Source organism: Coccidioides posadasii, chromosome 2 (genome assembly GCF_018416015.2).
Source record: "Coccidioides posadasii str. Silveira chromosome 2, complete sequence".
Classification (NCBI taxonomy): Eukaryota; Fungi; Ascomycota; class Eurotiomycetes; order Onygenales; family Onygenaceae; genus Coccidioides; species Coccidioides posadasii.
The window spans coordinates 829,391-856,603 of NC_089408.1; the positions used below are offsets into that span (position 1 = coordinate 829,391).

A 27,213-nucleotide genomic window follows, 5' to 3' on the forward strand; every position below is an offset into this window, starting at 1 on the left:
GTGAGGTCGATTTAGGGCAAGCCAGGTAAGGTTTGCGTAGGGGCGGCACCAAACCCAGACGGGACTAGCGTTAGGGCTTCCTCACCTCGCCGCCCGACTCGCTTACCCACAAGCTCCTCACCACAGCGAAAAAGGGCACACCTCGACTGACTTGGAGATCAATCAACCGAGCATCAGGGACCATCTCATATACACGACAACCCGCTCAAGATGGTGAGTGCTCAACCCGCCTCGACGACATCGCCTGATAGACGGTTTTCCCTTGGAAATCGGCCTCCGTTTGGCCCCCCGAAACCCCCGAAGCGAGCTAACATTTACGTCTTCTTTCTGCTCTTTAGGTCCGTTACGCCGCCCAATCGATCCCGAGTGCGAAGAGCGCACGATCTCGAGGATCCTACTTGCGCGTTAGCTTCAAGAACACCCGCGAGACGGCTCAGGCGATCAATGGATTGAAGTTGCAGCGGGCGGTTGCCTTTTTGGAGAATGTCATTGGACACAAGGAGGCTGTTCCCATGAGAAGATACGCCGGTAGCACTGGACGATGCGCTCAGGGTGAGTTCACCTTTGGTGTTTCTTGTGTTTGATCGTGTGAAGATCGCTGGGAAACCTTCAACGAGGAGAACGGATTGTGTATCACAGACCAAGCGTCACGGTTGAAGGGCTGAAGGATCAAAAGAGCCGGGAAATCAATTTAAAAAAAAAAAAAAAATATAAAATTAATGTCGTACTCGTTTTCGATTCTGCGATGGCTGCGGGGAATGTTGGGAGCCAGGGAAAATTGGATAAATTGAATCTGGGGTTGTCACAGTCGCAAAACGCGAAAGCTAACACGTTGCCTTCTCTACGCTATAGGCAAGCAATTCGGTGTTTCCAAGGCTCGCTGGCCCGTCAAGTCCGCCCAGTTTCTCCTCGATCTCCTCAAGAACGCTGAGGCCAATGCCGATACCAAGGGTCTGGATACCGGCAACCTCATCGTTAAGCACATCCAGGTCAACCAGGCTCCCAAGCAGCGGAGACGTACCTACCGTGCCCACGGCCGTGTATGTTGCCCTTTTATATTTCGATAACTTGAGGTTACAGTCAATCGCATCGGGCACCGCTAATAGATTCTTGTCATCTAGATTAACCCCTACATGTCCAGCCCCTGCCACATTGAGATGATCTTGACCGAAGGAGAAGAAGTTGTCCAGAAGGCCCCAACTGTTGTTGAACGGGAAGGATCCAGACTCACATCCAGACAGCGGGGATCTCGTGTGCGTCAGGCTATTACCGCAGCATAAATCAAATTTCAAATCTTTTTAAACACAAAACAAACAAATACGACTCCCGTTGAGATGGACAAAAAGGGAAATGAAGTAAAGGCGCGAAATGAGCTGTGGGCGTTTCTCGCTTCGTTTCCTATTTTATCCTGATATCTCAATACATGACTGTTTGTAATGCGGCGCGTCTTAGGTCTTCATAAATCTGATGGTCCATGGGTCAGCTTCCTCTTTTCTTCAAATGCATATCTGTTCATTAGTTTCCATGCTTAATGACCATTTACCCGCCTCGAGCTTCGAGGGTCCACGAAAAATAGGTCCAAAAAGCCCAAAAAAGCCCACGTCCATTTTGAAATACACCTGGACAGTTCGCGCGAATTTCTTCCAAAGGAATACTTCGAATGTTGTTAGGCTTGGGCTGGTAAGGATTGTATAAGAAAACATAGTACTCCGTAATAGGTTTGTTATAAGTATACATACATGAGCATAAAACAATACATCTTGGATGATAAAAGGAAATCAAAAAGGGCTCAAACGAACAATTCACAAAATAACCACTCTAATCTATCTTGGGTGCCTCTTGCTGCCAACCCTCAGGCGATGCTCCCGCACCAGAACCTCCTTGGGCGGCCGCTACGCCTGCCATGGACCCGAGAGTTGCACTTTGTTTTCCAACTTCGAGAGTGCTGATCATGTATAACATCACAAACACTAAAACGTGTAAAGCAAGGCAATACGCTGCGAACATGTTCCTACTTGTTCTGTTCGCAAGAACCATTCGCGTGATGGAGAATATTATACGCTCCGGGAGGCTCATGCGTTTGTACGCCCGGGTTGATTCACGCCCTCGGAATGCTGCAAAGGGCGAGATCTGCGCTTCATAGGCAGAGTGGTATTTGTCAAGGTACATGCCGAATGGACCGTCGGATGCAACATGAGCAGAAGTTTGGTGGGGTTGGCTCGCGAACGCGCTTGAAGACGACGAAGTGGCCACTTGACCGCCGCGGTTATAGGTGGAAATGTAGCGTGTCTTTTCATAGAGGTTCAGGTTGTCCTTCTGTAGAGAAGCTATTTCTTGGCGTAATGTCTTCACGGTGGCATACGTCTTGGAAAGTTCGTCTTCCAGCTCGGCGTTCTTCTGCTTAAATCGATCGCGCTGTGCTTGCACCATTGGTAGGATTCCGGAACCACCTCCCATAGCTTCACCAGCGCGAATGGCCTCCAGGGAGTTCGTGGGTGCCACGCCATGATCAAATCCAGATATAATTGACGAAGTGGGAGATGCCCTGCCCCTTCTTGCTGAGTATGGGTATCGAGAGGTGTATGTGCCAGCAATAGACATTGCCGAAGATTGAGTCGTCTCCTTTTGTACTTGAAGAAGGTCATTTTCAAGGTTAGCCGTCAAGTTACGGGACCGCTCCAGGTCCGCGTTAGTTTTTGACAATTCCTCCCTCAGTGACTCCAACTGGCTTTCGAGGTCACGATGTGATACTCTCAGTAGAGTGAGTTCATTTGATAGCTTCTTATTTCTGGCTAGCAGGAGCTGTTCCAAATTGTTTTCCTTCGAATTTGTACTGACAGTTGCATCTTCAATTGCACCATCATTTAAATCAGCCGTATCATCGTTGCCCGTCGAAAATTCGATAGACTACAATGGCCAAAGTTAGAGGAGAAATGCAAGACAGGCAACAGAGCACCCACTTTGATAATTTCAAGTTCTCGACGGATATCATCGTAATCAGCGACCTTTTCCAGCTTAGTACGCAACTCATCTCGTTCCGTTGTCACTCTAGCGTTCTGTCTTTCAACTTGACGCAATTTTGCTTCTGAAGCATTCTTCTCTACATCCTTGTCAAATCGAGCAGACTCCAGCTTCCGCAGCAACGACGAATTCTCAGACTGCAAACGCAAGTATTCTGGCTCTTCCTCTACTGGTCGATGTTTTGGCTCCGAATGAGGATGAGAAACGGCTTGTGCGAGGTCCAATCTCAACTGCTCATTTCGGGCTTCAACTTCTGCTAGTCTAAGGCTTGTCTTTTCCAGATCTGCTGCCACAATTTCAAGTTCAGCAGCCGTCGCTGCACTGCGCTGGGTATCTCCATCGTCTTGACTGTCCAGTCTTTGCGAAACTTCATAGCTGGCTTTGATCTCCTTCAACAAACGTTCGTGGTTTTCTGCCTTCTCTTCGTAGCTCTTCTCCTTCGCTTCCCAGTTACTCGTCTTTTCCGAAAGTACAGCGGTCCAGGATGCTTCGACTTCCTGGATCTTCTTTTCTTGCTCCTGCTCCAATTTCCTACGGAGAGACCTTTCTTCTTCTAATTTCTTCTCCGACTCCTCTAGCTGGAGGGTAAGGTGACTGACACTCTTTTGGAGGGTCTCCTTTTCCGCTGTTAATTTCGGGACGGTATCCTCGGACAATACGAGGGAGTCGATCGACGCTTCAAGTAAAGGATATGGGTCGGGGGCCTCCGAAAACGCTGAGTAGAGTTGTAAGAATGCGGAAGACGAGGCTTTCCCGTGAGTTGTCAATAGATCGATGAATGCCTGGTAGGCTACGCCAGGGAGTTAGCAACGATTACCGTTGAAGAAGGATAGGTTTAAATATGTACACTTCAACAAGCCCTTATATTCGGCAAGTTTAGATGCATCGTCTAGCCTCCTAAAATCCTTTGTCTTCTGTGCCAAATCTTTGCGCTGTACGAGGGAATCTCGTTGATGTGCGACAATATCCGACGCCGTCGTATCGAGCTTGGAGACGAGATTTGCCAAATCGATACCTTATTCCGTTAGTATTCGGGAGGATAAGGAGCATTCTACAATAGTCTGGGACAGACACATACTTCTCCAGGCCGATATTGCTCTTTGGAATTTGGTCTCTTCCTGCGGTTTCTCCGCATGTTGAACGTCCACATTGGGCTTGTCACCAGCGCTTTCTGACGCGGCCAGGGTGTCCATCTTCCCGTGAGGATAACACTCAGCAAAGACAGCTGTCAGGGCTTCCTAGCTATCGTCATTGATGTATAATTCTAGGGAATCTCGAGGACTCAGAGTTGAGTGGCCTGTTCGAAGGGTGACAACCTCCTCGCGTGGAGTCGTACGTATCATCCGGGTTAACGTTCCTCCGTGGTTAGCTGCAGTGAACTGCCCTGCCTGCGGCGTTAACTGCTGCGACCGGGAAGACTACCAACCAACTCCGCATGGAACAGTTCAACGGTGACAAGGGGAAAGGTGATCATGGGCGCAGATGGCGACATTAATGGGCCCAGAAAACGTCGGCGGCTGAGTCCGCCTGAGACTGGCCCCTATGTTCTCAGACAGCTTGTCGATAACGTCCCGGTATCGACAGAGCAAGGCGATGAGGGCGCTCACATCACATGTGTAGAGTACTGGAGTATGTCCTATCTTCAGTTTGAGCGGGAGTATTTGCTAATTTTGCCTTTATGCAGATGGTAATCTTTACGTTGGCACCTCTCTGGGAGAAGTTCTACACTTCGTTTCCCTTCCGGCCGACGCCGCAGACAGTGGGACGGCTGAGCCAACGTTCATACTAGCATCCAGATTACCAATTGCTGCAACTACAACCAGTTCAAATTCGCATACGCCTACGGACGTTCAGCAGATTATAGTCGTCCCGCGCGCAAATAAAGCGTGCATTTTGTGCAATGGAGTCGTCACATTCTACTCTCTTCCTGAGCTCAGTCCGGCTTACGGAACTGCGAGGGTGGGGAATTGCACATGGATCGGAGCACTCGACCTTAATGAATCAGCCAACGAGGAAGAAGCGGGAGATCCTGTCATTATGATAGCGAGGCAGAATAACCTAATGCTGGTCAGGATGGGAGATGAGCCGCGACGAGTGAGGAGCATAGAGTTTCCCGGTTGTCTTGCTGGTGCCCGTCGAGATAATATTGCATGTGTCGCAGACGGCCATTCTTATTCCCTCCTTGACGTGGAGAGGCGCCAAAAGATACCTCTTTCCACGATATGTTCCTCGGAGGAACCGGCTGACTATCGGGTGGAGGATATCCCCCATAGGGACGGAACGCCGACGCCCGTTTCTTTGGCACCCTCTAATGGAAATATGTTACCAAATGAGAGCCGAATACATGCCAGGAGCTCAAGTCTCAACACTCTTATTGGTGGTACAGATGATCGTGTCCGCCGTGCCCAAGCCGCGATCCTGGAGCGTTCTCTGTCGAGGACTCCCGAACCAAGCAATGGAGTTTCAAGGATATATTCTCCAGAAAGTTCGCATTCTAACCATACACATCAGCCTTCTGAGTCTTCCCGCAATGGCTCCGGAGTACAACCTGCGACCCAAAAGCCACTACCACTACCACCACCGTCACCATCAACCTCGGAAAGTTCCATGTTCAAACCTCATGTTTTATCTCCAACCCCTACGGAGTTCTTGTTTATTACTGGCACCGAAGCGTCCGGTGTCGGGGTGGGTATGTTTGTGAACCTTGATGGTGAAGGAACAAGGGGCACAATAGAATTCCAAAGGTACCCGGAGTGTATTGTGCTTGATAATCATAATGAAAATACCGAGTCTATTGCCAACAACGATACCGAAGAGGGATACGTCCTTGCTGTGGTTAGCGTTGAAAATGATGGAGAGGTCTCAAAACATATCGAGGCGCAGAGGTGGGATGTTGATCCAGGGGGGGATGACAGACATAAGTCGTCGTTATCGATCCCGTTGGACAGCTTCCTGTCTCTCCGTGTTGGAATCCGCAAAACAGTCAGCTCAAACCAATTGAGTTTTTGCGAAGTCGGAGAAATAATGCAGATGGTGCGATTAAAATCGTCATTTTTGCGCTCGCCTCCTCGCACTCCACTCGAGAGTGCTGACCCGAGGACTGAAGCGTCCATCCAACAATTACAAAAAGAAAAGGAGTTGTTTGAATCACAGGAAATAGAGCAATCATCCGGTCTTGATTTTCGGCAAGGATGGGAGGCGCAAAGAAATCAAGAAGAGGCCAAAATTGCCGTCAATCTCGGCTATGTCCACAGCGATATCCTCCTCTGGGGTGGCAACTGCATATGGCGTGTAGTTCGAAACCCCTTAGCGCTTCAACTAGAAAATTCTCTGCGACTTGCCCAGCCAGAGACAAGCAGTGATCATCAGAAAGGAGACTTGAAAGCGATAATAAAACTGCTGGATGAAATTGATACTCTTGTGCCGAAGACGGAAAATGAATTCCTTGGTTTAAACTATGTCAAGCAGAAGGCGAGCCTGGTTCTTTTTGCAAAACTCATTTCTGCTGACAAAGATGCGCAAATGGGGGATATGATAAAGTTAACGGAGACTGCACTTGTCCATGGCGGTTTAGATCCTCGAATCGTCTTACTCGTGATCCCGTTGCTGAGAGAGGAAGTACTTCAGGGTCCTCAGGGAATCTGGATTAATCGTGGCCTCGCGATGGTCGTCGAACCGTTGGTCAATCCTTCGGGTGACGACTTGACAAATCACGTCTCTTCTAGCATGAATGTACATCTATTCGAAATGCTAGTACGATATTTGCTCTCATGGCAGAAGAAACGAGGCTATGGAAGTGTCACCGATGAAAGTTATGTCTTCGACAGCGTGGATGCGGCATTATTACACCTATTGCTAGAGATCGATGGTGGCGAGTTTCTTTCAACTGACATCCCCACTTCCTCTTTCGTGCGCACAGAACTAAACAAATTGGTCGATAACTGGAAAGGAGACTTTAATCGCGCGATTGAACTCCTAGAGAGATACCGAAGACTATTCGTGCTTAGCCGATTATATCAGAGCCGGAAAATGTCCAAACATGTGCTTATGACGTGGAAGAGGATAATTGAGGGCGAAATGGATGTCGGAGGGGAGTTAACTGTCCCAGCAGCGGAAATGCAGGTGCGAAAGTACCTTGTGAAAATTAGAGACAATCAAGTCGTCGAGGAATACGGCTGCTGGCTTGCTGCCCGGAACCCTTCTTTGGGAATAAAAGTCTTTGCGGACGATACCAGCAGGGTCAAACTTGACCCAGGGCAAGTGGTATTCATGTTGAAAGCAAAAGCGCCAGGTGCTGTGCAAGTATATTTGGAGCACCTGGTATTTGTGAAGAATGTACGTGTGCCGTGTTCTTTAATTTCTCGCGCAGAGGCTTATATGTCTAGTATTCTCAATATGTCGATGATCTCATCGGATACTATCTCGACACGGTCCTGACAGTCCTTGAAACGTCTGTACAAGCACGGGCATCCCTGGCCGAGTCATACTCTACATACAGGGCCCTTCGGCCCCCCAAACCATCATATCTAGGATTCATATCAGAAAACGCGCCACCCGAGCATTGGTGGCAGTCACGCCTTCGACTCCTCCAGCTTCTTGGCGGCGAGTCCAGAAGCCAGTTTACATCAACTCCCCGTCCCCACGACCTTGCATACTCAATCCCCACTGTCCTAGCCCGCATCAAACCATTTCAGAACGAACTCGTCTCCGAAAGCATCATCCTAGGGAGTCGCCAAGGCCGCCACCACGAAGCTCTTCATTTACTCACCCATGGACTTGGAGACTACGACACTGCTATCCGATATTGCCTCTTTGGAGGATTTGCATCGTCCTACCCAACATCTTCCACCATGTCTGGAACCACGGTCCCACCACACCGAAAAGACCTTTTCTACCATCTCCTGAAGGAATTCCTTCAGATCACAGACCCATCAGATCGCATTGAACGTACCTCCGATCTGCTCACCCGCTTTGCACCTCTGTACGACGTTGGAGAGGTTCTCTCCCTTGTCCCTGATAGCTGGAGCGTGGATATCCTTTCCGGGTTCCTAGTCAGGGTGTTGAGAGGGCTTGTGGCTGAAAAGAGAGAGGTCAAGGTTCAGAGAGCGTTGAGTGCGGGATTGAACTTGAGGGTTGGTGTGGAGGTGTTGGAGACAAGTGAGGATGTTGGTGGCGGCTGGGTTGAGGACGAGGACAGTGTGAGGGCCTTGAGAGAGGAAAAGAAGAAAGTTGATACCGGAAAGGGGAAAAGTAAGGTAATTGTGGATGAGAGTGAGGAGTTGATCGGGAGATAATGATGCATATATGTTGTGTTACCACTTTTCTTTTGTCCATATTATGATTAATGATGGGTGAATTTTTATTTCTCTGGTCTGACGTGTATTTGCGTATGTGATGGATATCCCCTCAGGTGGTTCCAATATTATTACCTTTTTGTTTGTATGAACCAAGTGGCCGTGCTGCACCCTTCGATCCGTGCTCGGTCGAGATTGGCCAATTAATATAGCCTAGTAGGTCACGCTGGTCATGTCTGGTCACAACTCCCGGATGGTTTATGGCAGGAATGCTCCCTTGAATTACCCAGCCATCTCCTGTGGTGCAAAATCGAGAATGGTGGTTATATCAAGGAAAAAGGAGAAATTTAAAAAAAAGCTGAGTTGGGAGGTATAATCTCAGAGCTACCAGACCGGTATATCAAAAGCATTTTCACGTAGCATCATCCAGACATACCATCAAGGAGAAAACGGCCATTTTCTCCCGAGGTAAATATAAAAAAACAAAGCAAGAATAATATCCCGAAGATTGTAAAAGGATTTTCCTGTTTAATCCAAATCAGGAACTGGCAATCCGTTCACAATCTTCACTTTGCGGCCCAGCTTGGCCAATGCCTCCGTGGAATTTCTATCTCTCAGGTCCTTTGTCTCCTTATCGGATACAAGGACGAAGTTGTGGACGAGCAAAGAGGTGCCGACTGGGACACCATACTTAGCAGCCATTGCGGGGTCGGTGATGGTGGTGGTGTCGACGACAAGGGAGGACTTAACGCCAAAGACGGCATCAGAGCTTTCGAAGGGGTCACCACGGAGGAAGAGGGAGCTAGAAAACAAGTTAGCATCAAGCCTTTTTTTGCGCTTTTTTTTTTTTCCTCCCGTAAGGAGGATTGAATGGGGCAGAGGAGGAGCGTACGAGATCAGATGGTCATATCCTGGCTTTTCGAACATGAAGTGCATATGAGCAGGACGATATGGGTGGCGTTTCAACATCATCAACAGTTTGCCCACGGGACCGTCGTGAGGGATGGGATATGGAACGGGCTTGATGGCCTTGAACCAGAAGTTACCCTGTGCATCGCTGTGCAAGACTCCTCGTCCATCGGGCTGGGTGCGGTTGGCATGCTGCACGTCGTAGTGGCCTGTGGAATCGGTCTCCCAGATGTCAACCTTGACACCCTCGACAGGCTTGCCATTGGTGTCCTTGACGTTGCAGACGACAACGAGCGGGTCGCCTTCGGGATCGTGTGAGAGTTTGGAGCCGGAGTCGAGGTGTTCGGCGTCGTGGGTGTGGAAGGGGCCGAGCACGGTTCCTTCAGTGGAACCGGCTGGTTTGGGGTGATCAATTGCGTCGATGAGGAGGGAGAGGCCAAGAACGTCGGAGAGAAGGATGAATTCCTATTCCTAGTTAGATGGGAGGGTCACGATTAAAAAAAAAAAAAAAAAAAAAGGCGCTCAGGTCCAAGATGAGAGGAAGAGAGGAAAACAAACCTGTCGGACGTCAGAGCAAATCTTGCCAACCTCCGTCAAGAACAACAACCCGGCCATCCACTCCTGGGTGCTGAGTCTTGTCTCACGGGCGAAGTCGTGTAAATGCGTGACTAGTCTTTCCATGACGTACTTCATACGAGCATCGGGACATTGCGAATTGATCAGGATGGTGTTATCAGTGATGTTCTCAATGGTGAGATCCTTCAACGGAGCGATGGTGACCTTTGAGGGATCCATGGCTGCAAGTGTGTCTCTTTCGAGTTTGTATCAAGGATAGCTGTGTATATGTATGCAAACAGTCTTGTCGATTGTATATAGCGCGACTCGCAGAAAACTAACACAGAGAGAGAGTGAGAGAGAGAGAGGCAAGAGGAAGAAGAAATTGAATGACAGCAATGCGGGCACTCCCAGCCAATTTCAACAATTTAAAGGTCTTGCAAATCCCGGAGAACCTGGAGAGCGGGGTGGAAAGATATTTAGCCCGCCTCCACCCACCCTGTCGCCAGTCGCACACCTCATCGTCCTCCGGATGGGTCTGATATCACGGTGCGCCATCGGGCGAAAACTCAGGTAGTTGGACGAATCGGAGACCCCCAAAGCGGCTGCTCGAGCGCCGAGAAACTCACGATGACGGCCGCCCTTCCGCGGATGACAAACACGTCTGTCATCGCTGGTCCCCGCTGTCGCCGTCGCGCGTGTTTGCTTCTTCTGCCCGCCGCCCGCCGCTGCGGCTCTCCCTCTCGGCACTTTTCGCGGCGCTTATGTCAGCCGGACCTCCCCGTCCGGCCGCTTCGTTCCGCGCTAGTCCCGATCCATATTCGTCAGCTTAGTCAGATCAGTCTCCGCGATTCCGCTCTCGATGCGGAGTTTTAGACAGCCAACGGGCGTCGCGGCTAGTGTCTCGACCGCAGCCCGGCTTCGCAGGAAGAAGTCATATCCGCGGCGTCCGCCCAGTCTGGGTCGTCTGATGCTGGTCTGCATTGATTTTAATCACTCTCGATCGACTGGCCATTTGCTTTATGTTTAGAGGACCCTTTGGCAGTTCAGAAGGCGACTTGATTCTTCTTGCAGTGAAACAAGACATGGAAGCGCATACAATGTTCATGTACTCCGTACTCCGTACGGAATATGTATATGCAAGTTCGATTGAAGATTTCACTCCAGAGCTGAGCTGTTAACATTTCGCGGGCTGAAGAACTCGAAGTGCTAAAAAGAAAACCGAGCCACGAGCAATTATCCGTATACATACATCGCAAATCACGCTGAAAATGGGAATAACCTTTGAAAATGGGGAGTTAAAAGGGGGCAACTAAGGACCCATGTGAGAAGAGACGCTGTCAAAGCTATAGAGATAGGAAACACAAAGTCCGACGATATTAAGGTATTTTTCTCGGAACATCGAAGGCAAACATCAAAAAGGTGTGGGAGGGAGGGGGAAAAGAAAAAAAAAAAAAGGGAATCGGAAGTGATGGCATCAACAGGCATAAAACCGTCATTTCTCTTGCCGTCTATCATGGCACCCAACGGGCTACTCCTCGGATAAAAGCGTTGCAACATTCGTCATTTACAGGGCCACCTTACTTCGCCATCGCATGCTGGGCTTCAGCTTCTCTTCGTTCGCGTTCTGCAGCAGCGGTACGGGCCTGGTGGTGCGTTACTGTGTCCATGATCGCTTGAGCGAGGGGATCCGGAGCGTCCGGGTCCTCAGCCTCCACGCGGTTGCCATTGGTGCCATGACCATCAGCCGACCGAGGCTCCTGTCGTCTGGCATCACCAGCACTTGAAACCATGTTTTCACTCTGCGATCTTTGGGGAGGCGAGGACCTCGAGGGTTGTTGCGGCTCCGACGCTGGTCGGGTAGTAGGGTTTGGTCCTTCGGAATTCACAGGGTTAAACGAACTCGTGCGTTCCACGATCTCAGTCCTGTCCGAGGTGGTGCTTTGAGCAATTTCCTGGCTTTTACGAGGATATAGGTCGCGAAGCTCCTCTAATCTAACCTCTTTCCAGGAGCACTTGGCGTGCTTCTTTGTACATCCCATACAAGCAGTCAAATTCTTTAGGCAGTCCATGTGCAATCGGCGACAGCGATCACACGGTGGAAGCACACGTTCACCCCGCTGTAGTGTCTCCATTCTGCTCACCATTTCGCCTTTGTACGGTCCGCCATCGTCTCGTTCGTAGTGGTTAGTGGACTTCGTCTGCGGCAGAAGCGATGATGGAGTGTTAGGAATGGCTACCGGTGCGTATGGTCCCATGTATTCTCCAGGATCAGATGCACGAGGCCGTGATGATCTTGAGCTTTGGCGACCGGAAGTTGCGTTCACTAGGTCTTCGTCGGGATAAAGTCTGCGCTCTGATGTGGTAAAGAACTTCTTCATCAGCTCCGCTCTCGTGCTAGGTGAGGCTCCTTTGATCGAGGTGCCATTGATTATGGTTACATTATCCGTATTTGGTTGTGAAAACGTGAAGTGGCTGCCCGACACGATATGGTCATTGTGGGATTCCGGACGCGAATTTACAGCCACAAAACCCGAGGTTGGTGAATGTGGACGCGATTGACCATTCGCGGGAGCTGTGGCACCGTTGGAATCTTTCCAGGGACTGAGCGCGCGTTGGCCCTGGGTTGCTAAAACAGCGTCGTTCTCTCGTCGCGTAATAATAGCATTTCTCCGATTCTTAAGACGATGGTTCAACTGTCTCGCGCGAGCGGACACTGTAAAAGGTTAGATGCGCAAGGAAAGCTTTCAGATCAAAAAGGGATCCCCGCTTACCTTGGTCTGCCAACTGAATGATATGGGACAAGTTCTTTTCCAAGATCTCCAAAGACCCTAACTCCTTCTCCTCGTCTTCGCTGATGGGCTGTGGCGGAATCATCTTTTGTGGCATGCCGGAAGCAATCAAAATATAGTCTTCTTCGGAGATCTCCACGCGACTCTGCTTGATATAGATCTGACAGACTCGGACGCCATTCCTGGTCTTTTCCAAATTGAACTGCTCGGGTTTATTCTTCGCGAACTCGACGACATCCAGCCAGGTCACATGAGTGCCTTCTTTTCCATTAGATTTCAGCACACGAGGGGGGCTGTCGAAGAGGCGCTCGAATCGCTTCACGAGGATGGGGCCGAGAGGACATGCACCTAGATTTCCGGCGATGCTCTCGTGGCGCTGAAGCACGCCGTCGTATTCGCCGATGAGCCGAAGGATGGACGGAAGGGTGTCTTCGGCAGAGACCAGGGGGAGATTTTCCGCGTACTGGCGCGCGAGGTAGTTGATCTGAAGGTGATTCGATGTCTTCGGCATCTTGGAAGCTATCGGAGGGTAGTCACCGGTGGGAGATCGAGGGCGCTTATTCGCGGAGTCCGCCATGTTCATCGGTAGAGGTGGCGGCCCTTCCGATGGGAAGGTGTGTCGCTGCAAAGCTACGGTTGTAGACGAGACCGGCTCAGGCTTCGGTCGCGCGCCGAGATACCTGACCCCCAAACGAAGTTAGGATGGTGCAGCAAGGCCAACAGCGCGCCCTCTGAAGCTGAATCGGAGTACGGAGTGTTGGGGTTACTAGGCTGGCGGAGCCGGGACGGAACAGTGAGAGTGGTGAAAACAAGGCGGATGAATCGACGGGGAAAGTTAAATTTAGCAGAGGAAGTATGAATACAGTTGGACAGTCGAGCGCTGTACGGAGGGAGGAGAGAGAGGGAAGGAAGATGCGCAAAGGGAGGTGGAAAAATGGCTGTGAGCGAAGAGGTGGAGGGAGGGAAAGGAGGAGGAGGTGGTGGAGGAGGAGGAGGAGAAGAAGAAGAAGAAGAAGAAGAGGGAGGAGAGGAGGAGTGGAAGTGGGAGTGGGAGTGGAGGAGCGACCGAGCTGGGAGGGAAACGGAATTAGAGTTCGCGGGAAAGCAAAAGCCAGGCCCTGCTTCAGGAAAGCACGCAGAGAGCGACAGCGAAAAAAAAATAAAATAAAAAAAATGACAACGGAAAGAGCGAGAGGGGGGAGGAGTGGAGTAAGGGAGGGAAGGTGCGGTTACGGTATCATTACACGGGCAATACGGCAGGAAACCGAGCTTTTGGGCTGTGGACTGGAGCATGAGGTCCCAGAACCCACTGTCCGGTGCTAGCAGGGGGGGGAAAAGGCTGCAAAACCAAAAGAGCTGTCGGTTTCAAAGGAAAAGAAATGTCTGTGCCACATTTGACCGCGCTTCGAGGGACGATCATTGGCTGGACTGGCCTAGTTACCGCTTTGCAAAAGACGGAACGGAAAACACGACGCCAATTACACGATACGTCTATTCTGAGAACAGGAACGGAGCGTGATTCGCCGGAATCAATCCTCCCGTCAATTCCTCCCCTGTTTTGTTACCGCGTCATTACACCGCTAAAAGTTACCGGCACCCCCCCGGTCAAGAACAGCCTCAGCCACCCAGCACTGTGCGATCGTCCCCCCCCCGAGCTGGACCCTTTTTTTTTGGGGCAGGACGGAGGAATACCCATATCTCTTCAAGGCGCACTTGGGCACGAGTCTCATACCAGGGAGAGGTAACCGCCAGATGGATAATGTGTGCTCGGTATCAAAGACTCGAGCGAATCTCGAGACACGGAGGTCGACACCGCCCTGGTTATTTATGCCGCAAGATCCCCCAAGCAAACTTGCCAAGGGTTTGCGATGAAAGAGGGGTGGAGAGACACATCGGCAACTGGAAATCGGAAATCATGGTCCCCTTTGCCGAAAGGACCGTTGAAAAAGCCCAGCCTCGCACCCGTCAGCATTCACACACATAATATTACCAAGCTGCGTTGACCTGCCCGCCTTGGAGTCATTTGTTAACTTGTATGCACGGAGTACAGAGTAGTTACTCCGTAGTTGCTTCCCACGGACACCATTCATGGCATGAGTGCAGTGGCAAGTGTATCTTAAGGAATATCTCCCATGAGAACATTCCCGTGCCGCGTGCGACGGGGTGGGGGGGGCCTTGCGCCTTGTTTGCGAGCAACTTCGCCTTTCCTTTCTTTTGACCTTTTGGCGCTGTGCTGTGGCCCTCGCAATTCGGCGGAAAGCCCGTGACCCAGCAAATCCCGCCCGGTCCTTTCCGCTCCCCAAAAGGGTTCTAGCGTCTCACGTGGCCGATTCGCTGAGTTACGGCACGCGCAGTAAACCAGTTGCGCACAGCCCTCCTCGGCCGCCGAACAGGTGTGTGGTCGAAGTTTCAGCCTACACCGCACAGAGCTTCCGTGGTATAAAGTTCCAAACTGTCTTCACTAACTACGGTCCGTCCCCCAGTTCCATATCGGAGGATGAGAATAATTTGGCTTCAAATGAACCATGTATGGAGTACGGAATGACGAGCTGCATATAGTATATTCGCGGGATGGGATTCGTTTCTCCCGAACCCATCTTGTCGAGCTTACCGAGGGTTTTCCATGCTTAGCCTCTTGAGCTGCGGCACCACATACTCGTACTGTAATCGGGTGATGGCGATACCCAATGTCTCTACGTCGGACGGCATGTATTGGGAAGGGTAGGGGCCTGATACCTGCACCGCAGCTAACTCCGCCCCTTCAAGTCCACAAGCAAAAGCGCGCAGAGATACCCTTATTCATAAGGTGTCTTTTCACGGCGCATATGCTGGTCACTACTTCTCTTGTCTACGCACTTCACTTTCGCTCCGCATCTGCAGTTCTTTCCGTCGCCCTTGAATGCCATCCCACTTTGCCATTCTCTCAGGCTGCTCCTGATCCCCTTCACAACCATTTAGCTCCACAGTGATTGGGCAACATTTCCGGTGAACTTTCAAAGTATTGAGGACAAGCACTTTGTTTCGCAGCGCACAAAACCAACCCCCCCCCCTCTTTCTTCTTTTCCTTTTTAGAAATACACCAAATTTTTTGATCGGCCTTAGTGGCCATAATCCTTTTCGTCAAGGGTAGGAAGAGCCTGGAACAAGTGGTGTTGTTTCAAAAAGATCTCTCAGATCAACCAGTTCTCCTGGTTCTATATTTGCAGCTCCAAAAGATGGAACATTAACTCTCATCTCTGGTTGACGAGCCCCGAAAGCTGAATCAGCTAGGTAGCTAGGTTGCGGGAGAAGAGAAGTCTCGATTAACCGGAAAACATCCGAGACTAGGCCTTTGATAGATGAATTGAGCATATTCTCAGTGACAATGTGTTACCGGAATGCCCTTGCATTTTCTTGGGACCCAAGTAATGACTTACTCGGGAATTCCCGTCTGACGAACATTTGGACCCGAGCAGAAGAAGGGGATTCATGTAGCAGGGTCCAATCTTCCGACCGACAACGTTGATATTGGGTTGGCTAGGCCGCGGGTAACTACCTAGTCGAGATCAGAGGCTGAAAACACCTTCTCGAGTGAGTCTTTCGTCTTCGTTGCCGCCCTCAATCACTCTCATGTCGTGGCGTGTTCAGCCTGGCCAGCTCCGCAGCGTCGCGGGCCAGCCATCCAATTAAATCCCGTTGATGGCAGCTTTTTCAAGGTTGCTCGCCCTTCGTGTCAGTGAATGGTCGGTGCGTCTAAATCCAGGCCCCCCGACAAAGGCGGCTCATTCTCGAAATAACTGCGCCTCCCGTACGAAACATGGAGAAGGGCGTTACCAATACAATACGACGACGACGACGTTGCGCAATTTGAGGTCCGCCACCAATTTTACCACGTGACTCGGGTGTTTTTGGCCCTTACACAATAAACACCTCTGAAAAATACCAGTATATATTACATATTGTTATTTAAAATGAAGACTGCAAAACACACTTCTTCGCTTGCATTATCAGATTAATACTTGTAGATGGTGTACCTTACTATGTATTACAAAGACCCTATTGTGTAACTTTTGGGGTCTCGGCCACGGAGAGCAGTCGGGGTCAGAATTACGATTATGTACGGAGTATGGCCTCAGAAGTGCCACAGGGGTGGGCCAACGCCGTTGCTGTTGTGAAAGGCACGGAGGCCCTCCGCACGGGCAGTACATCGACAGCTCCGGAACATCCGCGGACTAAACGGACTAAATAATCTGTGTCACGTGTATTAGTTAGTTTAGGTATTAGTCAGCATAGTTAGCTTCTAGTTAGTTATAGTTCAGGAGATCCGACGGTCTCATTACGATCTGCCTTGTTGAGATCATTCGCTTCTTTTTTTTTTCTTCCGTCAAAGGCTGACCGAAGTGACATTATGACTTTACGAATATGTACGCTAACTGTCCAATCATTTACTTACGAAGCGCCAGGAAAGGGTACTCCGTGCAATGACTAACAATATCAGTATCACCTTCGCCTCTGCGATTCTCTCGGCTCGCTGCCGGGCAGGCGGCCAGGATTCCAAGGACCATTGTCGTCCCAAATCAGCGCCGGTAAGTCGGGGGGAGGGGGCGGGGGCGGGGGGTTTGTGGGGTCCTCCTTTTTCCGTCATTCTAACACGCCCAGATTCGAATCCACCAAAGGGAACCCGGAGGTGAGAACACCTCAAGATGGCCAGAGAATCCTCGCCGCCCAGCGACTGAACCGTCCCGTCTCTCCCCATCTCAGTATCTACAAATTTCAGATAACCTCCGTCGTATCTTCCCTTGAACGTCTCACAGGAATGATGCTTTCCGGGGGGCTCTACCTCTTCGGCACGGCATACGTTGTCTCCCCGTACCTGGGCTGGGATCTGTCATCTGCCTCTCTTGCTGCAGCATTTGGCGCATTGCCTTTTGCTACCAAAGCGGCAGCCAAGTTTAGCATTGCATGGCCGTTTTTGTTTCATTGCTTGAATGGAACAAAGTATATGGTTTGGTCATGGGGAAAGCTGTTGAACAACAAGGCGGTTATTCAGGCAGGATTGGTGACCGTGGGGACTGCCACAGCCGGAGCAGCTGCCCTAGCGTTGTTTGTATAGATACTGCGTACCTGTTAGCAGCTTGTAGGATGAAATAAGATACCCATTAGAAAGAGGCTTGTTGAGGTTGCGCGCGTGCTTGAGGATGGAGGACAGCGGTAAACTTTGGGGGTTTATGGAGCAAAGTTCACCCCTTCAGCCTGGAAACCGGGAGATCTTCAATGGCGCCGGAGTCAAAACAAAGAATACCGTTACCATACCGTCATGTATCGAAGTTGTCTTGTATCGGTGCTGTATTTGCGGGCGCTGGGTTTACTAAAAGCGGCCAGGGCTCGAGCTGGGATTGGCTTAGTCACTATGGTTGCCCAACTTCCCAAATTTGCGACGGAGCAGCAGGCCGTTGTGAAACCGCGCAAAAGCTGTCCACAAAGAGGAGAAGCACATCGAAGGCAAGGAGTGCAGCACTAGCAGCTCTGGACCTACACGCAGTTCAGGCAATATTTGCGAATTTGGGAGCAATTTTTCATACATAATACCCTTTTTCCCCTCCCCTCCCTCAATATCCCGTTCCCAGCCAATCATATACACATCCTTTCCCCCCTAGCTGCCCAGATTTCTTTTCCAGAGTATCAAATTTCTCCCGAGAATTCGAAACACGGTAGAATTCCGCTTGGCCCCCATTCTGGACACAGGGAACGCGAAATGTCTGAACGGGGCTCCTTTCGCGGAGGCTTCTCTCGCTCTGGCGGCCGGGGCGGCGGAGGGCGCGGCGGGCGAGGTGGAAGAGGTGGCGGTGCAGCTGGTGGCGGTGCAGGCTACCAGCAGCAACAACAGCAGCAAGGCCAGCAGCAGGAGAAACCGAAGAAAGAGAACATCCTGGACTTGACCAAGTATATGGACAAGGAGGTCCATGTGAAGTTCAGCGGTGGAAGAGAAGGTGAGTTGTCGTTCTTGCTGTTCAGATATGCGTCCAGTTTTGATTCCGCCATGTTCCATCATGCATTTCCACTCTCTTCATTGGTTGGGGAGAATATCAAACATTGTCTATGAAAGGGCAGGGTTCAGGATCACATCCTATTGTTGATATTTTATTTTATTTTTATTTTTTTAATTCCTCGAATCCCTTGCTTTTGTGGCGCAGTGGACTTCTTTCTGCTTCCGGTTCCGTCGTTGCTTGGTCTTGATATTTGAATACACCAATTACATGGGACCATGTCAGACGGCCAAACGGTTCTGCAAAGCATTGCAACTTGATTGGGCTCCCGAGTCTTTTATTGCCTCGGCCTGTAGGGCATCAGCAATCTGACCTGCATATCTGATTGCAGTTACTGGCACCCTTAAAGGGTACGACCAACTCATGAATCTCGTCCTCGACGAAGTAAAGGAAACCATGCGTGGTAAGTGGATCCTATCGCATATGCCTACGATGTCCGCCCGAGACCTATTAGTCACAGCTAACAATTAGACCAGATGACGAGGGCAACGAGACAACCCGCTCTCTAGGCCTGATTGTTGCACGTGGAACGCTGCTAGTCCTAATCTCCCCTGCTGATGGAAGTGAAGAGATAGCCAATCCTTTTGTACAGCAAGAGGAATGAGCAAAAAGTCTGGTGATCTAGGAGACATTTATTGCTACCTCATCCGCACAATTTTTCGTGGACGCATTTCGATGCGAGCTGGGAGCCAACGGTAGATGTGAGGAAAAGGGGCCACTTATAGGACAGATACAGGTAGATTTGTTTCCACTTTAGTGGTGGCCTATGCACTGTTCCGGATTATTGCAATTCGAGAAACGCACCGGAGTTGTACAGCGCACAGATGGAGATAGGCCTATGATTGGCTATCATGATGGTACTCCTGAAGCACAAAATAGGAGTGGTGACAGAGAGAATTTGGAGTAAACAATGGCAATCAACTCAGTGTGCAACATGCGATTTTTGGGGCCCTGTAAAGTCACCGACAAATCATTAATTAACTATCTGATGCCAGGAAGCGGCATATCCACACATTCAAGGATTCCCACCAAAAAATCTGGAATCAGCTTTAGGCCAACCTCTTGCAAAATCCACTTAGAAAGACATGCCATTATTCTCTGATGATAAATCTCCTGGTGGAGTAAAACGCTTTACAAACTCGCCAAGGACCCGGTGATGTGAAGGGCGCGGATTTGTCACCTCATCTATCAAAACACAGGAAACCAGTCCTCTCAGGAATGAGATCTGGATAGTATTTCTCCTGGAATCACAAAAATGTCTGCTGAAAACAGCCCCACATATACGAATCCTCACGCAAGAACCTACAAGATCCCTCCGTCCCGCTCCCCGAACTCATCTCACATCCACAAGTTCCACCAGTCACTTCCATCATATTCCCCCTCACCACTCATCCCTCTTCCCGACGTCGCCAAGTCCCTAGGGATCAAGGCCGTGTTTATCAAAGATGAAAGCAGCCGATTTGACCTGCCTTCATTTAAAATCTTGGGCGCCTCCTGGGGAACCTTTCGAGCTGTGACGGATCATTTAGACCTCCCACTAGATGAGGCCCGGTTAGACAATCTTGCCAATGATGCTCAAGCCAAAGGGATCAGGCTCTTCGCGGCAACGGACGGCAATCATGGGCGAGCCGTGGCGAGAATGGCGAAGCTATTAGGCATCAGTGCGGAGATATACATTCCCGGGTGCCTCGACGAATATACCAGGGACTTGATCGCCAGCGAGAAAGGGTGCAACGTGACCGCCATAGAGGGCGACTACGACACCGCTGTTCGCGCGGCAGACCAGCAGGCCAAGTTGTGTTCCAATGGAATCTTGGTTCAAGACACTTCGTTTGAAAACTACGAGAGAATCCCCCGCTGGATCGTCGAGGGATACTCTACCATGCTCGACGAAATCGATTCCCAAGTCAGGAACCGCTCTCTGGCACCTACACTCCTCATCACCCCCGTTGGAGTGGGCTCACTCGCCCACGCTGTCGTCTCCCACTGCAAATCAGTAGAACCACCCGTGTCTGTTCTCACCGTCGAGCCGGACACCGCCGCATGTCTACACGCCAGCCTCGTCGCAGGCAAACTTACCCCGTTCCAGACCACAGGGACCATCATGAATGGGCTCGATTGCGGAACCGTCTCGCTAACAGCTTGGCCCGATCTCCACGCCGGAGTCGATGCCAGCACCACCGTGTCTGATCTCGAGGCGCACCGAGCTGTGGAGTATCTGGCATCTCAGGATATCCGGCTGGGCCCGTGCGGCGCGGCGGGACTAGCGGCGCTTCAGCGGATTGCGGCTTCGGATCCTGGTTTGCTTGGTTTAGGGGCAGATTCTGTTGTGGTTATATTGGGGACCGAAGGGATGAGACCGTATCCGGTTCCTGTTTCTAGTTGATGATGTGTTCAAGGATGAGCGTTCTCTGTGAAGCAAACTTGGGTGGTTTGCCGGGCCTCTCGCTCGATGACTAGATGGACGGCATACTTAATCAGGCAAGGCGTAGAGTATTGTGAACGAAGCAACTTGAGCTAGAAATAACTTCTTAGACGCAATCCTCAACTTCGGATATGGCTCGAGCATTGATAGAACGCTAGACGCATATTATAACAATAACACGTCAGAATGGAAATCCCATAAGCAGAACATGGCAGTCTTTCGAGCAAAGCAATAATCAGAAACCGGACAGCGAAATAAAAAAATGGAGGACCAAGCTGTATCCCCCTATTAACCCCCTAACTCCATTAGAACTAAGCCCAGCGACGGGCTATACAATGCAGAGGCTCTATGGTTCCAGTATATAAGAATTTTACCTTTCGCCCTCGGAAGAGTCATCGTCGTCTATCGTTTCCACCAGTAAATTACCCCCTCTGCCGATTCGTTGCTTGATTGAACCTCCCGCAGCGAGTTCGTATACGATACGAGGCATAGGAGAGACCAAACGGAAGCCATATTTATGCTCGAAGCCTTCAGGCTCCATCACCTCCACCGCAGAGGAGGCGGATTCCTTGGATTCCGGGTTGAGGATGTCGTAACACTCCACAAATGCGTATAGCTCCTCAATATCGGCATGCCCATCAAACCGGCGAACCACTCGCTCTCCGGAGGTCAATCGAAGGCTAATCCGTACCGCCTCCTTATCTGTCACCGGTGGTTCAGCAGGAATCGATTGGGCGCGCCATCTCTTCCACTGCTCTAGGTTGCGAGCGAGTTTCTCGGCAGCAGCTTGTCTTTCTTCCTCTTCCTTCTCTAATCGCGCTTTCTCAGCTTCTGCCTCCCTACGTTGTCGGGCTCGCTCCCGATCAATGGCGAGAGAGCGTTCATACGCAGAGTCCTGCTGTTCTCGGAGTGTTCTGGTAGCTTGTTGTTCTGCTCTGGACGAACGAACCCTATCAAGGGCAGCTTTTCCCTGATCTACACCTGCTCGAACCTTTTCAAGAAAACCCGAGGATGACGTTAAGCCCGGGATCCTGGCCAGAATGGACATAGCAGTGGACGAGACGCTTGGAGTATGGGCTATCAATGCAGCAAACGGGAACTTCGTGCAGCGTATAGAATTGGCGACTTGGTATGCCTCAGAATCTTGAACGTTACCACCCCATAGCAAGATGTTATTCGTGGAATCGGTTAAGTATTCCCGTACTTCCTCGCTGAGAAGTGTGTCCCGAACCCAGTCGTTCGTATCATCATGCTCCGGTGATAGCAGGACAACGAGCAAGAACTTCAGCTCCCTGTGGGCCTTTTCCAACGCCATGTTGTACCCACTGTCCAACCAAGGTAAGGAATTTGGCCCATATTCCTCCTCAAACTCGCGAATGAAGCGTACTGCCGTGTCTTTCGGGCCCAATGATCTCCGCCCACTGGTGCCTTTGTCCTGGATCGTCGACGCGGCAAGATTATTTAACATCCGAGGTAAGATGGGGAAAAAGGTTCCAAAGAGGCGAAGAGAGCTTGCCAGTATTCGATACAGGAAATTGAAAGGCGAGAAAAGGATCGCCAGGAGGAAAGGGGGCCGGAAAGGTGCTGGTTCGCTCGGCTGTGTGGATATTCTTGGTGCGGCCTGTAGACCGCGAGATGTGAGAGACGATGGGCGGGGGAAGGCGTCGAGGTCATTCATCAAGTTTTGCGCGACTCGAGGAGCAGGTGGAGGGATCGAAGCTTGAGTTTCGGCAAGGAGATCAGGGCCTTCGCCATCGAAGAATTTTGTAATAGCAATCTATGAAGCTGGTCAGACCCAGGCAGGCCCTTTTGATACGGCCCTGGGATTTTGGCTGATTTGAGACTGTAGGCTCACCTGGACATTCCACTCGGAGCGTTGGAGAAGTGGTATGGCGTCCGAAGGTTCCTGACCGGTCACTGCGATGTACGTCTGCAAAGCTTCCTGCTGCGCCGAAGACAAGTCGGCCGTGCTGGTTTCGGCACCGGACATTGTCAGGGTACTTCTATACCGATAACTCCATATGCTGTAAAAGTGGTAAGCTGGGAGATTGCAGCGGTTATAGCTGAAGTGTCTGGCGAGATGAAACCCAAGACAAGATAGCTATGAGACTGGACAATGTCTTGTATCACGCTGGGCTCGTATCATGTCACTGCAGGTTGACTCCAGCTGGCAAGAATGATGATGTGGTAAAACATCTGGTTAGCTCGGAGGTCGCTCGCCAACCAAACGCTAATAACTTACCAACTATCCGGGCTTCGGTCCCCTTGACATTCCAATGACGCAAGTTGACTTGGATCGCGGAGACGGCTGTCTGGAGGTATGAGATGATATCCTCAGCATCACTCCGTACGGAGTATTCCTTTCTACAAAGTGCGTTCTGATGAAGCAGGTTCTGTCGGGTTTGTCAAAATCCAAGGCGTTGGCATACTAAGTTCTCAACGCTGTCGCAGAAAGGCCAGCATTCCTCTGGACTTATTCGGGTCTATAGCTCTGTGCAATCTCTTTGCTCTGATGGCAGGATCTGTGATAAACAATATTACCTGCCAGTTGCTTGTCGCATCATCTCTCATTATTTTTTTCTGAGAAGCTCGTGCGCCTTACGCTGCCCAGAAGGCTTCGCGACACGACTTACCCACCATGTATTTACGATATAACTTATAGTATCACTGGGAATGATCTCGTCATTTCACAAGGCGTATCCGAAGATTTCAGAAACAATTCTACTCCATTTCGAAGGTGCGAGAGGAGAGAGAAGGTTGGAGATCGTTGAATATTGGGGACTGGGCGAGTGAACATCTGATTTTCGAATGAGACACTGAAATGGAACAATGAGCTGTTTAGAAATCGGGAAATGTGTTTTCCGTAAAGAGTTTGGAGGCCCCTAAAGTGATATTTGCTGCCCAGGTCTTGACTCTATCCATACGCTCTATATCAACACGGCACCAATTGGTTAATATGCACCTCATGTTACAATTTTCTTTCCATTCGCTTCGGCAAATCGGGCACCTAGATTCCCGGACTTGAAATCGAATGCGGTCGAGGTAGGGAAACATAAACGAAGTCATTAATTTGCTAAAGAACGTTTCCAAAATAATTAAAAAAAAAAAAAAAAAGGAACCAAACAACAAAGTAGATCAAAGCTCTATCAAAAAAAAGGCGTCTTTTGTGCACACAAGAAGTATCTTTTGAGTCCAAAACAAGAATCTATCCCACATGCAATGCAATCCAGCCCTCAGATGCACAAACTGTTTTCGAAGAAAAGGTGTCCGAATTGTACAAAGTGGTCATACATGTAACGGTACAATCACTTGGGGGGGTAGTAGCTCTATTTGAAAAAGCAACTGCTGGCGCATCGATTTCTTTAGGGAACAAATCTAGAAAACCAGGTTCAAAAACCTAGGAGCAGCTGGGACAGTGGTCTAATTTAACTCGGGAAAAAAAGTTGGTATCGTCGGATATGGTGGGAGGTTTGGGCGAAAGGCATCAGAAAGCCCGTTTATTTAGCCAACTCGACACCTCCAGTGGCATTGAGGACTCTCTTAATATCACCTAAACACAGATGGTAAATTAGAATGCGTTCAAGTTCAACAGCGATAAGGGGAAGCATACCGTAGATAGCGAATTGACCAGCAGTGATAGCGCCAACAAGGAAGAGACGAGCACCAAGACCGCTGAAAGAACCCTTGAGGCCAAGTTCACCGCCAATTTTGATAAGGCGGGAGACGGTGCTCTCTCCTGGCAATCCCTTGGTCTTGTTGATCTTGCTGAGCATAGTGTCGGCAGGCTGGGAAACAATGGCGGCAGCGAGACCGGCGATCAAACCGGAGGTGAGGTTAACACCAGTCTTGGCACCGTCGGAGAGAGTGTCCTTGCCCAATTGACCGTAGATAGCTTCAGAGACCTTCTCGAAGACGACGAACTTGGCCATGGTGTATGGAACCCTACATACAGGTTAGCAGCTTTGAACCGTGTGGGGGTGGGTTGCTGATAGGGCTCACTGTTTGAAGAGGATAGGACCGAAACCCGAGTAGAAAGCGCCAACACCCTCGTTCTTCAAGATCTTGCTGAAACCGCCGAGGAGACCAGAGGCAAAGGTTGGCTCAGAGACGAGACGGATACGGGTGGCTTCAAGGGGGCAGAGGGCAATATCGGCGAAGAACTCAGCGAGGGCAGAAGAGGCAAGGTAGACGGCAGTGCGGTTGTCGCGAGCCGTCTCGTAGCCAAGGAGATCGATAGATTGCTTCTTGAAGAATTCGTATCCGCCGAACTTGAGTGCACCCTGTAAGAAGTAACCGGCGGCAGTAGGACCGAAGCCAGTCATGAGGGCAGCAGCACCCTCATTCTGGACGACCTGTCTGAATCCAGCAATCATGCCTCTGTTGTAGGTGACTGGGTCGAGTTGGATTCTTGTCTTGACACTACATATCGTCCGTCTGAGTTAGCGACGGCAAGTCTCGGCGCGGAAGAGCAGGGAGTTCCCCAAGAGCGTGACAAGGCGCAAAACGGGAGCAGCAAAACACAGGGATACGTACACATCAACAGGAGTGAGGGCACCATGAGTAACCGAACAGCAGACGGCACCAGCGAAGGCGAATCTGGAGTAGAGCTGGAGTCCGCTCATCTGGGGAGCCGGGGGAGCGATGGGGACGACATTGTCCAACTTGGGGGATCCGGTAGCAGCCATTGCGACGGTCTAAAACACGAAAACCACGAAGAGAGTGGGGAGTGAAGGACTAAAAGAAAAAGAGGGACCTGAGGGAGAGGTTAAAGCAGGAGGACGGAGCGAAGGAGTTGGGCGGCAGCGATGATGATGATGATGTTGTTGTTGTTGTCTTGTCCTCTAATTCTCGGAGAAAAAAAAGAGTGAAAAATTGAAGGTTTGCCCGAAAACTTTTCGCCAGCCAATGCTAAGCCGAGTTTCGGGCATCTCCCGGCCGCGGACCTGCCTGTTTGGGCCTAGCGCCGCCAGGAACCGTGGCAATTACCTAATCGGTGAGAGTTTGCATTGTTTGCACTGTCAGCCACACGTTTGCCTGTTTGCCCTGTTTGTCCTGTTGTGCTTGTTTGCTTTCCGCCTGGCTGGTGGACATCGCCTTGTATGCGTTTGGGTGGACGATGGCGATGGCAGGGAGTCTAGGGGACAGCCCATGAGAGCCTGTGACCGGTCTTTCTTTCAATGCAGGCCGGACTGGAGCTCACTCTCAACGTTCACTGGCTATTTCGCCTGGGATGATCATTTGTTGCTCACTCTTGGATCCTCAGCGCCTTCCAGCTTATCGTGAATTATTTTCGTTGCTATCCTACTTGAGCTTGATAGGTCTTAATGGTGAATTCAATCATTGGTAAATTTCATCAGATTTCCTCATTATAAAATATAAAATCAAATCAGAATAAACAATATTGATCATACTATGAGATTTAACGGCCTGCCATCTGTTTGCCCTTCTCACTCGCAGAAAAAAAAAAAAAAGGCACAAAAAAGAAGCAAAGCAGTCTTCTTCTATCTATTCCATCCCCCCGTTTCCCTCAAGTCGCTTCATGTCATTACAATGGCTGGAGGCGTGGTCCCGTCACACCAATGTCCCAACGGACTTCCACACGGTCGCCCACACCAACAAATTCAATACCCATCAGCTTCCCTACAGGGCAAGGGAACTCGGGGTATCCGTCGTAGGCCTGAAGCCACGTCGCACTGCCGGGCTTGGGAGCCAAGATGCGTCCCTTGTGCTTATCTCGGCTGGATGCGGGACGAACGCTCGGGATGCTCAAAATGGTGAATTGCCCGGGAGGGTCGATGACGGAAAAGACATCCATCTGTTGAGTTCCGGTTGACCAGTCGCGGTCCCAAAGGTCAAAGAGAAGCTTGCAGGTGCGGCCCTCATACTCTTCGCCGACGCGGAACGTGACGATCGTGCTTGACTCGTTGTTTCGATTGCCGTCCTTGACCACGAGCAGCTGGTCCTGAGGGTCTTCTTTCACCTCGCCGGTGTTGATCCAGTAACGGAAAGTGGCGTGTGGGTAGATGACGTTGGTCTGTCGGGCTGCAAGCTCGCTTTCTGGGGCAGGAGCTGGGGCAGCTGCCGGGGCGGCCAGGACAGCGGAAGCCGCTGCCAAAAGGAGGGTCGCGATCTTCATCTTGTTTGAAGAATGAGAAAGTATATATATATATATATATATATATGTATGTATG

General features: G+C 50.5%; 11 protein-coding genes across 11 annotated transcripts; 5 read left to right on the forward strand and 6 right to left on the reverse strand.

Moving 5' to 3' along the window:
- Window positions 1-35: 35 nt before the first annotated feature.
- On the forward strand, window positions 36-1,573 carry RPL17 (60S ribosomal protein uL22). Its single transcript, XM_003068895.2, has 4 exons — window positions 36-213; window positions 339-552; window positions 853-1,040; window positions 1,122-1,573. The coding sequence occupies exons 1-4, from the start codon at window positions 211-213 to the stop codon at window positions 1,278-1,280; spliced, it is 564 nt and encodes a 187-aa protein (XP_003068941.2). The 5' UTR covers window positions 36-210; the 3' UTR covers window positions 1,281-1,573.
- A 102-nt stretch (window positions 1,574-1,675) lies between these two features.
- On the reverse strand, window positions 1,676-4,214 carry D8B26_002781 (uncharacterized protein; the record flags this gene model as incomplete). The annotated part of the gene is made up of 4 exons (XM_003068894.2): window positions 1,676-2,907; window positions 2,961-3,811; window positions 3,869-4,036; window positions 4,100-4,214. The coding sequence occupies 4 exons, from the start codon at window positions 4,212-4,214 to the stop codon at window positions 1,819-1,821; spliced, it is 2,223 nt and encodes a 740-aa protein (XP_003068940.1). The 3' UTR covers window positions 1,676-1,818.
- A 279-nt stretch (window positions 4,215-4,493) lies between these two features.
- D8B26_002782 (uncharacterized protein) lies at window positions 4,494-8,519 on the forward strand (the record flags this gene model as incomplete). The annotated part of the gene is made up of 3 exons (XM_003068893.2): window positions 4,494-4,650; window positions 4,706-7,356; window positions 7,407-8,519. 3 exons carry the CDS (start codon window positions 4,494-4,496, stop codon window positions 8,313-8,315), a joined length of 3,717 nt encoding a protein of 1,238 aa, XP_003068939.2. The 3' UTR covers window positions 8,316-8,519.
- Window positions 8,520-8,672: 153 nt separating this feature from the next.
- On the reverse strand, window positions 8,673-10,493 carry D8B26_002783 (uncharacterized protein). Its single transcript, XM_003068892.2, has 3 exons — window positions 9,783-10,493; window positions 9,208-9,689; window positions 8,673-9,117 (listed from the first exon to the last, which is right to left on the reverse strand). Exons 1-3 carry the CDS (start codon window positions 10,017-10,019, stop codon window positions 8,844-8,846), a joined length of 993 nt encoding a protein of 330 aa, XP_003068938.1. The 5' UTR covers window positions 10,020-10,493; the 3' UTR covers window positions 8,673-8,843.
- A 290-nt stretch (window positions 10,494-10,783) lies between these two features.
- Window positions 10,784-13,148, reverse strand: D8B26_002784 (uncharacterized protein; the record flags this gene model as incomplete). The annotated part of the gene is made up of 2 exons (XM_003068891.2): window positions 10,784-12,495; window positions 12,554-13,148. 2 exons carry the CDS (start codon window positions 13,146-13,148, stop codon window positions 11,360-11,362), a joined length of 1,731 nt encoding a protein of 576 aa, XP_003068937.2. The 3' UTR covers window positions 10,784-11,359.
- Window positions 13,149-16,915: 3,767 nt separating this feature from the next.
- Window positions 16,916-17,857, forward strand: D8B26_002785 (uncharacterized protein). The gene is made up of 3 exons (XM_066123949.1): window positions 16,916-16,974; window positions 17,049-17,136; window positions 17,210-17,857. The coding sequence occupies exons 1-3, from the start codon at window positions 16,959-16,961 to the stop codon at window positions 17,661-17,663; spliced, it is 558 nt and encodes a 185-aa protein (XP_065980024.1). The 5' UTR covers window positions 16,916-16,958; the 3' UTR covers window positions 17,664-17,857.
- Window positions 17,858-18,305: 448 nt separating this feature from the next.
- On the forward strand, window positions 18,306-19,201 carry LSM7 (Sm-like protein lsm7; the record flags this gene model as incomplete). The annotated part of the gene is made up of 3 exons (XM_003068890.2): window positions 18,306-18,540; window positions 18,929-19,000; window positions 19,074-19,201. 3 exons carry the CDS (start codon window positions 18,306-18,308, stop codon window positions 19,199-19,201), a joined length of 435 nt encoding a protein of 144 aa, XP_003068936.1.
- A 651-nt stretch (window positions 19,202-19,852) lies between these two features.
- Window positions 19,853-21,326, forward strand: D8B26_002787 (uncharacterized protein; the record flags this gene model as incomplete). The annotated part of the gene is made up of 1 exon (XM_003068889.2): window positions 19,853-21,326. One exon carries the CDS (start codon window positions 19,853-19,855, stop codon window positions 20,981-20,983), a length of 1,131 nt encoding a protein of 376 aa, XP_003068935.2. The 3' UTR covers window positions 20,984-21,326.
- D8B26_002788 (uncharacterized protein) lies at window positions 21,304-23,012 on the reverse strand (the record flags this gene model as incomplete). The annotated part of the gene is made up of 2 exons (XM_003068888.2): window positions 21,304-22,799; window positions 22,878-23,012. 2 exons carry the CDS (start codon window positions 23,010-23,012, stop codon window positions 21,393-21,395), a joined length of 1,542 nt encoding a protein of 513 aa, XP_003068934.2. The 3' UTR covers window positions 21,304-21,392.
- Window positions 23,013-24,111: 1,099 nt separating this feature from the next.
- Window positions 24,112-25,842, reverse strand: MIR1 (mitochondrial phosphate carrier protein). The gene is made up of 4 exons (XM_003068887.2): window positions 25,556-25,842; window positions 25,022-25,441; window positions 24,633-24,964; window positions 24,112-24,572 (listed from the first exon to the last, which is right to left on the reverse strand). The coding sequence occupies exons 1-4, from the start codon at window positions 25,705-25,707 to the stop codon at window positions 24,520-24,522; spliced, it is 957 nt and encodes a 318-aa protein (XP_003068933.1). The 5' UTR covers window positions 25,708-25,842; the 3' UTR covers window positions 24,112-24,519.
- Window positions 25,843-26,567: 725 nt separating this feature from the next.
- On the reverse strand, window positions 26,568-27,158 carry D8B26_002790 (uncharacterized protein; the record flags this gene model as incomplete). Its single annotated transcript, XM_003068886.1, has 1 exon — window positions 26,568-27,158. The coding sequence occupies one exon, from the start codon at window positions 27,156-27,158 to the stop codon at window positions 26,568-26,570; it is 591 nt and encodes a 196-aa protein (XP_003068932.1).
- Between the last annotated feature and the right edge of the window lie 55 nt (window positions 27,159-27,213).

Bases quoted from the DNA above. Each gene is read 5' to 3' on its own strand.
- D8B26_002783 (XM_003068892.2), bottom strand. From the start codon at position 10,019: ATGGATCCCTCAAAGGTCACCATCGCTCCGTTGAAGGATCTCACCATT. The intron at 9,690-9,782 runs GTTTGTTTTCCT...AACTAGGAATAG, and splicing joins TTTGCTCTGACGTCCGACAG to GAATTCATCCTTCTCTCCGA. The intron at 9,118-9,207 runs GTACGCTCCTCC...CTTGTTTTCTAG, and splicing joins GGATATGACCATCTGATCTC to CTCCCTCTTCCTCCGTGGTG.
- D8B26_002785 (XM_066123949.1), top strand. The intron at 17,137-17,209 runs GTAAGTCGGGGG...TAACACGCCCAG, and splicing joins GTCGTCCCAAATCAGCGCCG to ATTCGAATCCACCAAAGGGA.
- MIR1 (XM_003068887.2), bottom strand. From the start codon at position 25,707: ATGGCTGCTACCGGATCCCCCAAGTTGGACAATGTCGTCCCCATCGCT. The intron at 25,442-25,555 runs GTACGTATCCCT...GACGATATGTAG, and splicing joins GCCCTCACTCCTGTTGATGT to TGTCAAGACAAGAATCCAAC. The intron at 24,965-25,021 runs GTGAGCCCTATC...ACCTGTATGTAG, and splicing joins GGTCCTATCCTCTTCAAACA to GGTTCCATACACCATGGCCA.
- RPL17 (XM_003068895.2), top strand. The intron at 553-852 runs GTGAGTTCACCT...TCTACGCTATAG, and splicing joins CACTGGACGATGCGCTCAGG to GCAAGCAATTCGGTGTTTCC. The intron at 1,041-1,121 runs GTATGTTGCCCT...CTTGTCATCTAG, and splicing joins CCTACCGTGCCCACGGCCGT to ATTAACCCCTACATGTCCAG.